This window comes from Stegastes partitus, unplaced genomic scaffold (assembly GCF_000690725.1).
Source record: "Stegastes partitus isolate 25-593 unplaced genomic scaffold, Stegastes_partitus-1.0.2 Scaffold703, whole genome shotgun sequence".
Lineage (NCBI taxonomy): Eukaryota > Metazoa > Chordata > Actinopteri > Pomacentridae > Stegastes > Stegastes partitus.
In genome coordinates this window covers 776-18628 of record NW_007578434.1, presented here as the reverse complement: position 1 = coordinate 18628, position 17853 = coordinate 776, and the positions used below count along the sequence as shown (strand labels likewise).

At 38.7% G+C, this 17853-nt stretch overlaps 1 protein-coding gene across 2 annotated transcripts in view; it reads left to right on the top strand.

Moving 5' to 3' along the window:
* The window catches only part of cnpy1 (canopy FGF signaling regulator 1), a 17376-nt gene extending 12415 nt beyond the window's left edge, over positions 1 to 4961 (top strand). For both annotated transcript variants that reach the window (XM_008290913.1, XM_008290912.1), the window contains exons 4-6: positions 1015 to 1227; positions 3457 to 3553; positions 4790 to 4961. In XM_008290913.1, the coding sequence (XP_008289135.1) occupies positions 1015 to 1227; positions 3457 to 3553; positions 4790 to 4830 (351 nt within the window). In that variant the 3' untranslated portion in view covers positions 4831 to 4961. The remainder of the gene's footprint in view (positions 1 to 1014; positions 1228 to 3456; positions 3554 to 4789) is intronic.
* The last annotated feature ends 12892 nt before the right edge of the window (positions 4962 to 17853 follow it).

Here is a 17853-nt window from a genome sequence, read left to right as displayed (position 1 = left end):
CTCTTCTTCTCTGTGCCGTACACCATCCCAACAGCCCCCACCCCAAACTCTCTCCCTAACCCCAACCTCCAGCCCGCCACCTTTTGACCAAAGAAGACAAGGAAGATTTCCTCCTTTGATCATTGGAGGATGGAGGGGGGATGAATGGGCCAAAAGACGGAGCAGAGGCAGCGAGGGAGGGGGCTGAGGAGATGAGCTGTTTACCCTGCACTTGGCTTCTGTTGAGGCCTCCTGCTTCTGCCATCTCCTCCACCTACCCCACCCTTTTCAGGAAACCAACCCCTCCCCTTGTCTGTTTGAGGTGGAAAGAGCACCGACCCACCCCCCCTCCACTTCACCCTTTTCACCCGCCCCATCCTCACCCCCTCACCCCCTGGGCGTAACCCCTGTCACCCAATATCCTTCTGGGGATGGTGGGAGCAGAGTGCTGCACCTGTTTTGACCCGTCTAGACACCACCGCATCATGGTAGGATGGGGTGAGGGGGCAGCGAGGAGGCAGCGTTGGAGTTGGAGTTTGGATAGAGAGGTGGGGAGGGTATTCATGCAGGTTAAAAGTCAGAGTTGGAGGGTGAGGTTTGTTAGTGCGGATGGAAAAAACACAGCGGAAACAAGAGGTCAGCGTGCTGACCCACACACAGCCCTGTGGTGTAACACAGCTGACACCAGGCCAACCCAAACACTTAAGGAGGTCTGTCAGCATCATTGGTTTGTTTAGAGTTTTGTTTTCCTCACCGTAACCTTTGTTTCTTTGTTGGGTCTCTCCAGGTGCCATCTTTGGAAGTGTATTTTTAATATTTTTGGTCAGTTTTGTTCTTTATTTATTTACACCATATTTCCAGTTTGCTCTACATATTTCTCCTGCTTATAGAAGTGTGCATAGTAGGGTAGTATAGCAAACATTGAGAAAATAAGAGGAATGTCACATGACACTGGAGCCAAGGACGTCGGTACACTCAGCCACCAAACAGCTCAACACTCCATGTTTTCCTCCTCTCTCTGGATTGTGTGGCCAGGTCCCGTTCGCTCGCTCAGAGACTCACCTCAGTGAGCTCTTGGATGGGGTGTGCAACAGTATGAGTGACTACGCCCTCCATGTGGACCCTGACACCCAGCACAAACAGTACATAAGGTTCGCTCCCAGAGGCAGTGGGGACAACAGCAATTTCCCGGACTTTAAAAACTTCCAGTTTGACGGACCTGAGGCATCCGACGCCCTGAAATTTGCAGTAAGTGCAACACTTTGCATTAAAATGTTGAATAAAGTGCATTTGTGACATAAGTGTTATCTGTTACCTTAACTGTGGACGAGTTTAGGGACATATGCAGATTGGAGGAATTTATAGATGAGAAAAGATCACTCCACTTTAGTCTGTCAATATGCTTGCGTGAAAAGTTCTTTAAAGTCACTAATTTGGGTTGCAGCTTTAACACAGGAGATATTTCTAGGGATGCATGAATTGGTTGCTTTGTGACATTTGTTGCACTGTCCAATCAAAAGCAATTAACTGTGTAAAACAGAAAGTATTAAGGGTTGTTGTAAGGCTACTGTAAGACACAAATGCTTCCAAATACTATAGTTTGATGAGGGCAAGCTATTTGTCCATTGCCAATCCTTTGTAGGTGAGTTTTTATATAATATTTGTTACAAATGCTATATACACATTTTATATGTACATGGAGCGAGAGATGTTGGTTAGTGAATGTAACCTCACATAACCTATTATATACAGTTAATTGGCACTAACTAATGATATTTTAAAATTTAAGGTACATTGCGGTAGCATTGTGGGATTTTTGTGAAATGTTTAAAATCTCCTCACTTTTTTAATCCTTATTAGCCTTTATGATGATTAACCTTTTGTGACCCAAGCCTTAATGGGACTGTCTGGGCATTTCTTTTTTTTTAAATGTAAAATTGTGATACTCTCGTGACAGTAGTCATATTGTTCTAATGGCAAGTGCTACATATATATACATTTTTTCAACAGCACTGAGCTTTAAATTTCTTCCAGTTACTGAACTTAATTATAGGATATAATTATGAATAGTATTAATAACCAATATTATTATTGATAATACCTGTCTACATATTCACTAAAGAAGCATTGTAACAACACATATGCAAAAAATTAGAGCAAATACAACAATCATATTTTTACTTTCAAGTCTTTGGAAGTCTTTAAAGTCTGTAGTTTTAGTGTCCTCTATATTTGCCATTTGTCTTTTTTCTTGATACACACTGAAGCAGTGCCAGCCCATCCTAAAATTTCTGTCAAATTTCAGGCCAGATATGCGACTTACATCAACTCCTTCACTCTTTGTCGAAAAGCCATGTATTAGTGAGTTAGTTTTGTCAGTGGGTTGAATCAACAGTTCCACCTGCAGTCAGTAGGTGTAAATAATTAGTACTGCAGCAGGACCAGTTTGTGCAACCAGACCGAATTTAGACGTGTGTACATTTGCAATTAGCAAATGCTTGGATGGTAACCAGGCTGCATGTAAACTTCTAGTAGCCGCTAGCATTACCACATCATTCTACGTTGCGTCATGTGACTAAACCATTGGCAGGGATTTTTGTGAATGGAACAAAAATCTGAATTCCGTGAATGCAACTTCAGTTTTTGCAGCTTCAAATAGATCTTGTTGTCCATATCAAGTTAACACCAGAGAACTTATTTATCTTGTATGTGGTGTAGTCAAAAAAAGCAATAACACTGTAGCCAGGATCCCTTGCAAAAGAGCTTTAAGACTTGTTTATTTTTAGACAGAAGTAAAATAAATACAACAAATGAATAAAGATACTGATTGGATTACACAGAATAGTACATTTGATAAAGGTGCTCTATGCAGGAAAACGGTGAGATCAGGGAACTTGATTATTGTTAATCTAAAACTCCTTTTGTCATTTTAGAATAATCTGTTATTATACAGAAAACTGCAAAGCCCAAGGAAAATGAAATCATCATGTTCTAGATTTACAATGGCCACTCCCCATGCTTTGTTCAACATCCAAAATTCAAAATCCTTTAGCCTGATGCTACTGCTGTGGTAAATTTGCAGCCAAAAGTCATATCACAGCTAAGGTTTTGCTTTTACATTTGGCTTGTCAGGATGCTGCTTACTTAAGAAGGTCCGTCTCAGAAATGTAAAATCAAAATTCTGCTATGAAGTAGAAAAAATAGAAACTATGTCCGAATGGTATTGTAGGTTACCACCAAGGTCCCAGTGAATCGGTAGAGCCGTGGTTTCACCGTGTAGCCACAGACTTATCAAAATGGCTGAAGGGAAACATGACCACCGGCCTACAAATGGTGTGGCCTCCACTGTGCAGAAAGATGTGACAAACACAGCTTTTGTTTGTGTGTGAGTGTGTGTGTTGTGTACGCATGGCTGAGCCGCCTCAGCACCATTTCTCGAGCCTGAGTCTTTCTTCTGCACTTGTGTTTTTGTGTCAGTGTGAAACCGTGGTGGAGGAGCTGGAGGATGACATCATCTCTGTGTTCAGCCAGAACGTCGAGAATGTGCACGAGGAGTTATGCAACAGAGTCTCAGGTAGCCCGACTTGCTCACACGTTCTGTAATACACCCACACACACACACACACACACACACACACACACAAAATGTCTATATTTCCTCGCACATCAAGTTCAGAACAGAGCTAAAGAAATTCATTAAGAAATTAGCTGAATGAATGAATCCAGACATTGTTTCGCAATATTCGCCCGCTAAACAACAAAACAAAATGCTGGGTTTCAAAGGCATATTCTTTTTTTTTGTATAAATTGGCAAAATGACTCAATTTATCTGGCAGAAACAACAGTAACAGAAAGAATCGTCAGATTTTCAACTTTCCGACGCTCAGAGCTGCTCATCTGTGATTTGCTGTTCTGTTGAAAATCGAAGCTCAGAATTGTGACGTTTCATCAGAATCAATTTATTCTACACATCATTTAGAAGTTCACCAAAAATAAACAGCGTGCACAGGATTCTGTGAAGAAAAACAAAAAATTCTGCCTTCCTTCCAACAAAAGGCCGTGCCTGACTCAGCTTCAACCAAAAGTCACGTGACAATAATTTAGTTTTTTTTTTTTTGCTTGAGCCACAGGCAATTCTTACAAAGAGCAGAGAGGAGAATAAACAGTATATAGTAGAAATAATATTAGAATATAATCATATAAAATATCCATAGTATGTAGAGTCACCTTTTTCTTCAGTGTCAGTATCACCTGTGGGTACTTGGAAATATGTTGTTAATGTTAATCCCAGGTTTTTATATTTTTGTTAAACAAATAATCCAAAAAAATCTTTTTGTATTTTTTTCCTTTCTGAGGATTAAATGCATTGGAAGTGTATCATACTGCAGAAAATACATTTCTGAATTGTTTCTGAGGTGCAGGACTTTTCATTGCAGTGCAAAATAAATAAATGAGCCCACAGTGGGGATAAGTGTGACAAGAGCAACAAATGCCCAGAAACTTCTTGGAGTTCAAAGGATTGTCAATAGCAATAATTTCACATTCTGATTTAAAAGTAAATGTTTTTTAATAAATAAACCATCACATTAGCGTAGCATAGCATACAGGCTGCTTCAGGGTGAGATAATGATGTTTTATTGAGGATCAGTCTCATTTTCAGAAATGCTCAGGATAAACGCTTTAAACAACAAATGAACTATTTGTCTTTTTTTTGTGATAAATGATTAAAAACGGTCCTACATTTTGATGTATCTGTAAGTTTGTAACCTTAACACTGTTATTTTTGTCTGTCTGTTTTTTTTTATTTCAGACTACTGTAAAGACGGCACTCACATAAACGAAGAGTTATAGTGTTGTTTTGTACTTTCAGCGGATGAAGGAGGGACCAGCTTTATTCCAGAGATGCTGAAAAATAGACCTTCAATAAAATCATTTTTGATAAATAATTTTAATAAATAAAGAAACTAATCTTGAGAAACTGAGATGTGCTCATTCATTTTTGTCTCTGCCTCTGACCTTAGATCATTGGACTGAGTTGTCAGCTGCTGCTTCTTATTGGTTTTCTGAACACTGACTGTTTTTACTTGGTCTGACTGACAGTTTTTCTACTTTAATTTTATTTATCCTTTATTTAGCCAGGAAGTTCCTATTGAGATACAAGATCTTTAATTCCATGGAGTCTTGGCCAATGATCAAAAAGCTAAGCACAGCAATGAAGCATGAAGTGATGAATTGTGTTTGTCAGTGTGAAAAAATAGAAACACACAGTACTGCAACACCTGGCCAATTTATCAAGCACAAATCTCCAAATATTTAGTGTCCTCCTGTTTTACGTCACAGTAACCTGAATAATATTGAGGTTGATGCCATTGGTTGAAACGTTTTTCCTTGGGCTGTGGGAAATAGTATTTAAATTTTTTGATTTTTCACAGACAAAACCATTGGAAGAAAAATCTGTGTATTAGGTGGTGATAGACCTGATCATTTTCTGAATATTGTTAATGATGTCTGTTTTGCTCACATTGGTCATGTTTTTTATTTTGATATCGTACGATAGGCCTTGGTTATACAAGGTTAGAGCATCATTTTTGGTTCACATATTGAAAGATCTTTGTCACACTAAATGTCCACAACAAGATACACAGACACAAAATGAAAAATAAAGCTAGAAGTTCAGTGTCTTCAGAGTGGTGCTGTGCTAGTGTCCGGACGTGAACATGCAGCTCTCAAATAGACAAGTGTGTTCTCATACAAACTAGCAGGTGTATCGGCTTGAGCAAACGCTGACGCATCCATTGTGTGATTGGACCAGATCTAGCAGCAGCTGGTTGATGATTGGTCAAAACACTGTGTATTGATATGCTAAAGGATGCCAGTCCACAGGGGAAGCATGTTTGGTAGCAGAGAGTGTATTGTACTGATGCTCCTCTCTGTAGACTCCAACATCGCTTAAAATGTTTCTGTTTGACTGACATTAATAAGTTAGGTGGGTGTAGCAATGAAAAGGACACGAGGTCAACAATGGCTGAAGACACAGGGTCATTATTTCATTAGGTGTAATCTGCATCTCTAGCCAGCTAAATCTATGGTTTGCGTGGTTGGGATGACCTTGGTTGTTCCTCTGGTAATGGGTTGTAAACCATCAAAATAAGGGATGCTGCTTAGAGCATACCAGCACTCTGTGGTTTATACAGTTGGACAGAAATATTTTGTACTTGCATGAAAATTAGCTTTATTTTGACATTAGTGAAGCCCACTTAGCAAAGAAATTAGGCCTACAGAGTGCTGGTCGACTGGGTCTAATTTTTGTAACCACATTTATCACCAGAAAGAAAATCTGATGATGACAAGCCTGTTATAAAGAACGGAAGTTGTACGACGCAATTTTCCTGTTTAGTGGCATCACATGTACAGACTTATCCATATAGATGCTGAAGATTTTCACACATTTTCTGCTGCTGCTGCTTCTTTTTCTTCTGCCAACTTTGGAGCCAAGGTAGAAATATATTTTTAGTGCCATTTGTGTGGTTCTAACTACCAAGCCAAACATCATGAAACTGTGTGGAGAAGTGGAGCATGGCCAGAAGGAAAGAAAGAAACGCTTACATTTGAGGTGGGGAAACATAGAAGAAAAATCCAAAATACATTTAAAAACACTTCTCATAATCAGTACAGATATGTAAAGGCACTGAGAGCGCAGATGGCCACCAAGGCCAATTGTCCACTCTTCTATGTAATTTTACAACCTAAACACACATAAATTTTGACTTTTTCCTTTGCTAATGTTCCCAACTTTCCACCAAGTTTCATGGAAATTGGCCTAGTTGTTGTGTAATCTTGCTGACAGTTGAATGGTGATGAAAACGTAACCTCCTTGGAAGAGGTGATAAAGTGTTACCTCTTGATAATATGCTACCTCTTATACTTTCTGTTTTATGTCAAAGGTGTTCATATATTGTGTTACGGAGATGTCTACTGAAATTAGCATGCTAACCAACTGACCTCAGCCTATCTAGTCTCGTAATGGCGTTCATAAAAATTCAAGACATGATCACAAGTCACTGTAGCATCCAGAATGCCCTCAGCCCAAAACAGGAGGAAGAAGAAATAGCACTGTCTTTAGACTGTATTCTAATCTTCTGTAAATCATGTTGAAAGCACTGCCAGCAAAGAAGAGGAAATAGAAGCAACACAAAGTTAACATTGGCATTGCTTTCCACTGCTAGATATAGCTTTTGGCAAGTCCTGAAAAAACTTCAAACGGCATTGATAACTGGTTTTGCTGTGGCTGTTTTCTTGCTACTATAGTATTGATAAAACCTGAACTAAGCAAGCTCTAATGTAAACTATGCCCTGAAAATCCAAAATCTGAGCAAGTGCAAATGAAGTATAGTCAAATCTGTGATATTAACGATAAAAAAGTTTATTCTTTACATGTATCTAGTTTAGAATTATTCTGTTTGTTCAAAGCACAAAACACTGCATTTTTTCTTGCCAGTCTTCTGAGATACACCCAGACAAAAAATAGTGCCCTTGTTTTATTAATTACTTTCAATATACTTCTGAAGTTTTTCCTGTTTTTTCCCACTTGAAATTTTACTTTTAACAACAACAATAATAATCCTGAACACAGATTGATGGGAATCTCTTGGATAACTACAAGGTTATGTTCTGGCTGTTCTGACAAAACAAGTTTTTCTGTCCACTATGTACTGCAGTACCCATGAGCAGTGTTGTGTAACTTACTGAAAACTAGTAATTAGTTACAGTTACTTGTTACTTCCTCCATAATTAATTGAATATACTTTACCAGTAACTGCTTATAAAAGTAAGTAGGTACTTGGAAAAGTCACTTCTACATTACACTTAAATGTCAGCTTCAGTCAATTCAAAATCGTATTTATGCCCACATAGCTTTGTGATTTACAGTCAAATTTCACATTGAAGCCCTCCATGCTTCTCTCAAGAAGGAAGGAAAGTCTGGGACACAGAGACACCATGGTCTAGTCTGTGTTTGCAAAACGTATGCCCTTTGCTGGCTGCCTCCAAAGCACACGTCTATGTGATGTGAAATTGACACAGCACTTCCTTGACACTGTCCACATCCAGTTGTTTAGTTGTTTTTTTTTCCCCCATGCCGCCATCATCGAGATGCATTCTGTTTTAGCATTACTACATGGGATGGAGAAGATGTGGCTGCTGACATCCTTAGATTAACAAGTAGGACCTCTGCTTTGGACAGTTTCAGATACTGCACCTCACTATAGCAGCCTTCCTTTTCTAACAAGCTAGGAATAGCTTTCACCATGCCATAGTCCTCATAAATGTTATCCATTTTAACGTCTTTCATTCTGCAGGCTAGGACTTTATCACGGTATTCTTCCCAAGAAACTACAGTTATGAGGTCAAGCTCTGGACTCGAAAAGCAGCTGGTCAGGGGTTACCATTACACAAGGATTCTGTTGATGGATAGCAGCAGAGACAACCACCTTGTGACAACATGCCACAAACTGGCAGCATTCATTCAACTGTGCCATTTTGTTAGCTGATGTGCAATAAACCTTCAGTACATTTTCAAAATCATCATCCATGCTGCTTATGTTATTGCAGAATACAGTTGTCCTCAAATTTATTTGTACCCTCCCATTAAAGAAGGAACAAAACAGCTGTCACTGAAATAAGTTGAAACTGACAAAAGTAAAAAGAAATGAAAATTAATTACATCCAAACTAATGGGGAATAACCAGTTGCCAGTTAGCTAGTTTGCCTTCGTCTTTCTTCCACACACTCCTACGTGTCATTCACAGTTCATTGTGTTTCCTCTGGAGATTTGACACACACTGCATAAAACACACATCAGCAACATATGTAACATTGTTCTTGCTATTTTTGACACTTTTATGTCAAAATGTTATCCACTGTACCTTTAATGTCATAAGAAGCACAGTATTTGGAGGATAAACATGATATCCTGTAGTTTATTGAAGTTCCATGTTTCGAGCCAAACCCGGGCTGAAGTTTTGGATTTGTTGGGTTCTCTGTTTCAAATTTGTAAGGTCTTTATCTTACTATGTGAAGTCATATGAGATGACATATGATTTGAATTAATGCAATATGACTAAAGTTAAATTGAGTTGAGGTGAGTTGAAATTATCCTGCAGCCAGGTTTGCATGTTTATGAAACCTGTATGTTATTCCTCTCAAAAAAGTGCCATTGTTGTCTGAAAACTATTGATAGACTGAAAGCATACCAATAAGCCACAAATGAGTCTTAATTCACCTCTAAGAATAGCTCCTGAATTTCCTGAATTTCCCTCTGTTTGAGCAAACAACTGGTCACTGCACCTTCTTTACAAAAAAAAAAAAAACCTACTTAAAATCTTAATACAATAATAATAGACAATATAAAGACACTATATATCATATTTCAAAATCCACAGTCTTAGAATGCAACAGGTCTAGTTTTGTGCTCTGACCTGTTACATCCTTTGTTACCCCCTCAGTAAACTACAGTGATGTTGTTCTCTTCATTAACACAAAATGTAGGAAACTACTGAGTCTTGCAGAAGAGATAATCCTGACATCACCATTTGAGAAGTAGTGAAGATTTTTGGCTTTGACACTGTAGATACAAAATAATAATAATAAAAAAAAAGTAGAACACTGTTCTACTGCCTCAGTAACATTACCACAACAATCCTGAAGTGCCCGTTGGGTCAGTGGAGGCACCACAAATGAACAGAATTAGACCAGTTGTGCATATTTCAGTGTTTGATTAAAAAACATGGGTTGGATTCAAATTAATCAATGAATTAATTATTTTTTTAAAATGTTGATTTTTATTAGATTTTGTCTCCTAATATCTTTTGTAATTTTACACAATGTTAATTTTGATGTTTGTAATGGGAATTCTCCTCTGCGTGCCACATGCACTTCCGTACATTCCTTCTCAGTGTCATTCAGGGCAATAGCTATGGATCATCCTTGGCAGGAAAGAAAATAAGCAAGTATTACAAACTGAGATGAATACAAAATCCCAGACATACTCTCTGCTTTTTCAGTCCAAGCAACCAAGAAACCAAGCATTACAAACAAAGCAAACCGGCAGCAGGAGGAAGTGATGGGATGCATCCATGATCACTGACAGTTGTGTAATGTCCATTCACTTTCAGACATTCACTTTAATAAATCTTCGTAAAATTGCAGATTCACACAACATAAACTCTGTGTTCCTGTCACACAGTCAGTGTACCTCCCACAGTGAGCTGCTTCTAAAACTAAAGGTCAGTATTACATCACTGATATGTTCGAACAAAAATACAGTCATAAATCTTTACATTTTCAGCACACATCGAGCTTGTACTCACTCCAGGATGGGAAGAGAACACCTTCCATGAAAAGGAAATAGCACAACTCGACACAACTTCTCTAAATTCTATCCTGTAGTCACATGCAGCTTGGATTTAATTGTTTTTCTGCAAATAAGTAATGTGTCATTTGTGTCAAAGTAGTGCCAGTAAAATGGTGTGTTTTAGGTCTAGTGGATTTATTTACCACCTTAGGGCCTTAGGGCAGCTGACTACCTACCTGAATGCCTTTACTGTGAGTGACGAGAATAAGGATGGTGGTCTTACCTGAGGCCTGTGTGAGCTCGGCCTGCCTCCCACAGTCGCACCACACAATCTGCTGTGTGGTCAGACCAGCCCCCTGGTGCCTTCTCTGATCCTCCTCTCATTCATGTTAACCATAAACTCAGCTTAATGGTGGCTTCAGTTCTTGCCGGTGCACAAATAGACACATACAGAAACTAAAACAGTAATACCTAGATTCTAAGGGTTATCAGTCACTGACCTACCTCCTCCTCTCTCCTTCCTCTGTTATTCCTCCGAGGATCCTTCATTGTACCCGCTGACTGATCACTGCAGGAAACTAAATGTTAAGTCTGAGAGAACTGTATCTGTGGCAGTGTTTAACCAATGCACACACCTACACACACACACACACACACACACACACACACACACACACAGATTCTTCCTGACTCATTCCAATACTGACATTTTTGTTCAGCTGACAACATCAGGCTAGTTAATATTTCCGCACATGTAAGCTCCCAAAAAGCATTTCCCAAAGCAACTTATCTGAAATCATTTAAGATCAGCAGTGTTCTTGTGCTCTTCATTACTTAGGTCTTATTTAGTGCTACTAAATCAGGTAGCATTACGATGAGTCCAAATATCCAAATATGCAGTCATAGTCATAAAGAACTATTTTCAGGAAGGTGAGGATAACAGAGTTCTGCAACAGATGGACTGGGCCTCACAGACTTCTGATCTTAGTACCATGGAGTCAGTCTAGGAATACATGAAGATACAGAGGAAATCTGTAACAGGTTCTCGAAAATGCTGAACAAAAAAAAAACCTGCCTTGAAAGTACCATGAAAAAATATGTGCAAGAATGTCAAGGAGAACTGGAGTTGTGTTAAAGGCAAAGGGAGCTCACAACAAACATTGATTTGATTTTGATTTCTTCTGTTTACTTCTTTTTTTGTTTGTTTGTTTTTTTTTGTTTGTTTTTTTTTAACAGTAATTTTGTTACTTTTAAGTTATACAGTTAGTTATTTGCCCTTATGTAAAATCTAAAAATAACATACAGGTCCCATCAATGCAGCAAAAGTCAGTAAAGAGATTTAAATCTTTAATTTTTAGCCATTTTAGCAGCTTTCTTTTGCTGGAGGGGTTGTATTACTCTGCCTTTGTCTTTAAAATACTCCAAAGGTGTTCAGTTGGATTCAAGTCAGGTGATATATTTAAATTAGTCAGGTCATATATTTAAATTCGTTCTTCTTTTTATATTCTTTCATCAAAATTTAATCTTTTTTTTCTCCAAATATCAAGAACGTTTTTTTTTTTTCTCTTGCATGTCGTCCATAGAGGCTGACATTATACAATGTCCTTCATGAAGACATATAGACACAGAAACTCAACAATTTCTACTGATAAATCTGAAGCACTTGGCCATGTGTTTCAGAGCTAGATTGTACAAACAGCACACTGTTTTCTGGCATCCTTTTCACAGGACAGCCATCGCGGCTCTGATTAGTAGCACTATGGCTCATTCTATACCTAATATTACTATTGCCACTGTGCACCAATCATTAATCTTCCTATTTTAGCTGTATTCACTTTTGTTGCATTGAGTTTCTACTTTGGGTCCTGAATTTTTAATACAGTCTTTGTAATTTTAAATTTTTTAATTTTTTCAAAGAACCTACAGTTTAACTTAGAAATAATTTGATTGTTGAGTAATAATACCGTTTTGAGCCATTTTAATGATATCGCACAGGGGTGTACTCACTTCTGATGTACACTGAATGGAATAATGAACAGTGAGAATGCAGATGCCTCCAACAGACTTCAGTGCACTCAGCTACTCACAGACAGCTACAGGTGAAACAAGGAACACATGAAATACAAAGTGAGACATGTAATTTTATTGCCTAACATTATTTTAGGTTGTTTATCAAATTCAGTCATAGGGTTAATGTTTTGCAATCTACACAGAGTTGTAAAATGTCAGCGGCTCCTCTCTGAGTTTTAACTTGAACTATTTATGAATGATGTTGCTCATTCTTTGTACCTACACTTGAGGCAGGTTTTCCCAATTAATGATCTTTCATTTTATCTTAATTAAAGGGTGTTCTGTAACTCTTTTTTTCCCCAACATTCATTGCATCGATAAATCTCTGATCTTTCTTATGTTTAACAACAACGACTAGGAGATCACTACTGCTGGTAATTTACATATATTAGTGGTGCAGGCTCATTGTTTCATTATTTTTTCACTGTTTCACAATGGCTGAGCTTCAAAATACAGAATTGGATTTAAACAGAATTCAGGCGTACACATGGTTTAGTAAATATGACAAAAACAAAAGTAGGTGTACAGATATTTTCGTCTGTGTGCATCTTGAATCACACAGCGAGAATAGGAAGGAGGAACCAAGTGCAGAGACAGCCAAGCAGACAGGCTCAGTTCAATTCTTTATTTAATTGAAAATGCCTACAGGCTGGCAGTAAACTGGATCACAAAGGCATTGGATAGCAAGAGCTGGACAACATGATGAACCAAATTGGCACACTAATTAGACAAAGAACTAAGTCCAGACAGCAGGTAAAAGTACACTGAGACAGACTGAGTAAATGATAAACAAATGTCCTTCAGTGATATCACTTCTATTGATAATCCCTGTGCTAAGTCCGAAGCAACTGCCTGTCTGTTTTTCAGAACTTAATTATAAGTAACACACTGTCTATGAAGCCAGTTTACAAGAACAACCAGTGCAGTTCTGATTAGTGGCACTATAGTTGTTAAGTACCTCCTGATGACTGCTGCAACCGTGTTTCCACTGATCTTGAGTTGGTCACAGGTCTTCCTGAATCCTTGTTCTTCTTTGTCAAGTCTCATGATTAGATTTTTCAGTTCCTTTGGCAATTATTTCCCATGTAGTCATGATGCATAGAGCTTACAGGTCCAAAACTCAGAAAGTTGTGGTGTTTCCAGCTCGTTTTATAACAATAAGCTGAACACAATTTTGTTTCTCTGATCACAAGTTTTCTAAGTTGTGTGTCAGTGTTCACAAGTGCATTCACTTTAATTGCATTGAGTTTCTAGTTTGGGGCCAGAATTTTCAATGTAGTCTTTCTAAAGTATTTGTTTTTTGATTTATAAAAGCAAATACCGTATAGTTCATCTTAGCTTCATATATATGTGATATTTCACAGGGATGTACTCACCTCTTTTGTACACTATAGGTTAGTGTATGCGTGTGATTAGAATGAACACCATTGTGGAAGAAAACTACCCTTTGTCCACACAGGTTAACTCTTTGAATTGTAGCACTTCCACACACCTGCTCTCATGTGCTCATCTTTGGATATTTGAATGTACTTTGCAGTCTGCATTGAGAGGGAAGCAAGTAGCTGATTGTTGGTTTCTATCCAGTGATTCTAGGCCATGTACCAGTGTCAGCTGAGACTGTACTGGTTCTGCACCTTACAAAGCAATTACACCTGCGGATTTCATGATTACCACAGCATCATCCCGAAATCAGCTAGCAAACTATTTGCTGCCCACAGAACTCTGCAGAGCTCTGTTATTCTACCTTGTCCTTCACAACGTTTCCTCCTATTTATTCTTTCAGTCTCTTGTTCCTGAACCAGCAGCAGTAAGTCTCTACCTCCCCTTCTTCCCTCCATCCCTGCTGTTTTATATTCTTCACTTCCCAGGGCTGAAGTCACAGTAGGACCCATACAAGCTCATTGTGTAGCTGCCTGTCTGGAAATGTCAAGGAGCTCAGCTTCCACCCCTGACAGATCAAGGGTTACCAAAGTGCTGAATGACTACAGAGTGACAGACCTGATAAGTGCTAATTTACCATAGATGATAATTTAACTTTTAGTTGCACCAAGTGCAGCTATAATGAGGATGTATGTACTCCAGTTGATAAGACAGATGGAAAAAATATAAAACTTTATTTTAGCTTTACGAAATCTCTCAAAGTCTATGCATAGCTAAAGGGAAATTGCAGTTTGGGGTTTGGTCCTTCTTTTCTGTCTGATATGATGCTAATAATAATTGAATTTCCCTTCTGGGATAAATAAAGTATTTTTCATTTCAAAGATATAACTTCAGCTCAATTCAGATGTATTTACTGGCATGACCATATACAATGTACTGTTTAAACGCTGACATTCATTTACAAGACAATAATGGAGTTGTAACAGAAAGGCAAAAATAAAAAAGCCATTAAACTAAAAAGAAGTAACACAAGCAGTCAGATGACAGGTTGGAAACAAATTGGCAGATTAGTCAAATGTATCACGGAAAAGAAAGAAGTATAAAATTACCACCCACACTGTCTGCTGTTAACATTCATCAGTTTACAAACCCTGCTTCTCCTATAACCTACTGTACATATTGGCAACACTTTTGCTTCCAGATAAAATGGTTACAGGTAATCAGACTGAAGCGTTGGAGTGTTTACAACTTGTCTGATCGTCTGACTCCTCACGTTTCTTGCCTCTTTTCACCTCTTTTGAGAGACGTTGTCTTCTCAGATCCCTAAACTTTGGTGAATATTACGTTATCATACCTAATAATAATGATGGACAAACCTACAATGATCAAACCCAACAGGAATAATAAAATGAATTTATAATAAAGAGAAGCTATCTTGAAACTACAGCAGTGGCTGTATTCCAGTCTCATCTTCCATGTGGACACTCGTCATACTTGCCCATAATTTGAGGAAATGATTAGTGCCTATCCCTCTGCATCCTGTTATATTTAGAGTGTGACTTCAAATCGTTGTTTGCTGTTCCACTTTAATGTTAAGCTCAGTAGACCCTGCCCTTCTTCTTTGTTCAGCCCAGTGAGAAAACTTCCACAATAGGGAGTTCATTTGAAAACACTTTTGGAAAACAATCTCCTGAGCTGATACGTCTTAAAATGTTAGCCGTCAGTTTTTATGTGGATTGGAAAACGGTGGTAACAGGTTCGGGAAAGATTGATGTACAGCAAGAAAAAAGCAAATATTGATTGTAGATCTGTGATGGAGAGCGAATCTCAACCCCTTTGCTTTCTGCCTTGCTATGTAAAGAACACAGTTTGTCCTGCACTGATACAGAGCATATGTATGGTTAAAAAAAATTGAGGTTTACAATCATTCAATATAGATGCCATTCCTGTGAGTTTGCGATGTCAGCTAATGAAATCTTTCCTGCCTCCAGAAAAGGCTCTGTTTCAAAGCAATTGTTGCATGCCCTTATTCCTAATTTTGAATACTGATTATAGAGCAGAGTGCCATGACAGATAAGTTTATCACTGCATCTAACAGCAGAATGTATGTCACAACTAGAGCTTTCACATCCTTTAGGATATATGCTGAGCTCACACTGTCTTGAGGGGATTATTACAAAGCTGTGACTATTTGTCAATTCCTCAGCTGTTGTTTTTCTGAAACTCATCTCACTTGTTATATAGAAACACTGTTTGAGACAAAGTGTGATTTTGTATTATTGTATCTTTACTCTTATAGCATAAAGTTTGGTCACTGGCCTGCAGCATTAACTTGTATTCTAACAAGATTAAAATATATTTGTCCTGGAGATTAGCATAGTTAAGTCTCCCTTTTTTCGGCTTCTGGGGCGGCTGCAGCAGGCTTTGATCAGTGTAGCGCAGCAAGGCCCAGGCTTGGCCTGGCCATCCGAGGCCTGGGTGTGAAATTGGTCTGATGTCATCCCCCATTCTCCAACTTCACCAGCTTTATGTGGCCATAATTATATTTCCGCCACAAAGCCCCCATCCCCTTCATTGTATATTCCATATTCCAAGTTTGATTAGGAAGCGTTGAGAGAACTATGGCTAAATTACTCGGTGGGGGGGAAGGAGGATGGGCCGTCTTTTGTCTGACAGAGACAGAGGAGACATCAATACTTTGTGATATGTACTTTTCCTTTTTCTGCCCCGTCTGCCCTTTGCCTCTGTCTGTTGAAGAGGTTAAGTTTATGACAAGGGAATGCATGAACTTTGGGTAAATAAGATGTTTTTTTAGGTTTTCACCCTTGAACAACCAGACTTGTTGCTGAAATATTACCATAGACAGATTTAGCAACATTTGACTGGTGTCTCAAAAAGCAAAGATCAGTGTGCGAGATAAAATAATCTAGTCACAAATACCATTTCCCACCTGTTTTACATACTGATGAAGACCATGAGGTTCAGCTGAAACCTTTCAGGGAAGAAAGTGGTAAATGGACGTTGACTTGAGATTCTTTTCTCAACTTGAATAGCTTGAAAGAAAAGCTATGACATGACCTCACCGATCTTCATGTAGTTTATATTGAAAAGACCTGCTTTTTGATGATTACTTTAGAGAAGATAACAAAACTGCCTGAGATGATAACTGAACATCTTTCCATAGCTCAGTGAAATAGGTAATAGCATACACTGATCAACCACAGCATTAAAACCACCAGCAGGTGAAGTGTATAGCATTGATCATGTCGTTACAATGCAATGTTGTTCTGAGAAACCTTGGGTCTTGGTATTTATGTGGATTTTACTACTACCTACCTAAACAATGTTGGAGACCAAGTACACCCACTTTCCCCACGGCAAACAGGAAGAGGCAACCTGACACACCACAACAACAGCTCGAGGAACATGAAAAAGAACCCGAGGCACTGACCCGCCTTCCAAACTCCTCAAATCTTAGTCTGTACCGGCATCCACGGGTTGCACTTAGGAGCTGCTTGGCTAACAGACATGCAGTTCAAACAGACTGTAAATCGAGCATAGCCCTACCTCCCATATCAACTAGAGTGTGGGTCACACTAGTATGTACGCATCACTAAAAGCAGACAGTGGGCACTCACCTCTGAAGGACATTGCATGTAGGTCGCCACATGTAGCATGTTGGAGCCCGTAATCCAAATGGTTGGATTATGCTTTGTGATAAGTTGTATTCTTAACATTCTGAATGTAACAACAAGCTTTAGGATTTCAAATATGATTTAATTTGAACACAATAGAAGTGATGTGAAATTATCATGGAAACAAGTGGTACTCCTCATATTTATTCCCCTGATCTCTACATTTGGAAGCAAAGAGGAAAGACATGTCCATTTCTCACCAATTCTTGGCTGTACTGTTGTCGCCTGCTGCTTTTTGCATGGACACCCAAAACATTTTGCCCTTCATCCAGGTTCTCTGGCCAGTATATTCTGAGCTCTCCCCTCCTCCACCACCCGTCACCCCCCAACCCCTTCGACTGACAGCGTCAGACTGTGCATAAAACCCAGCTCACAGCT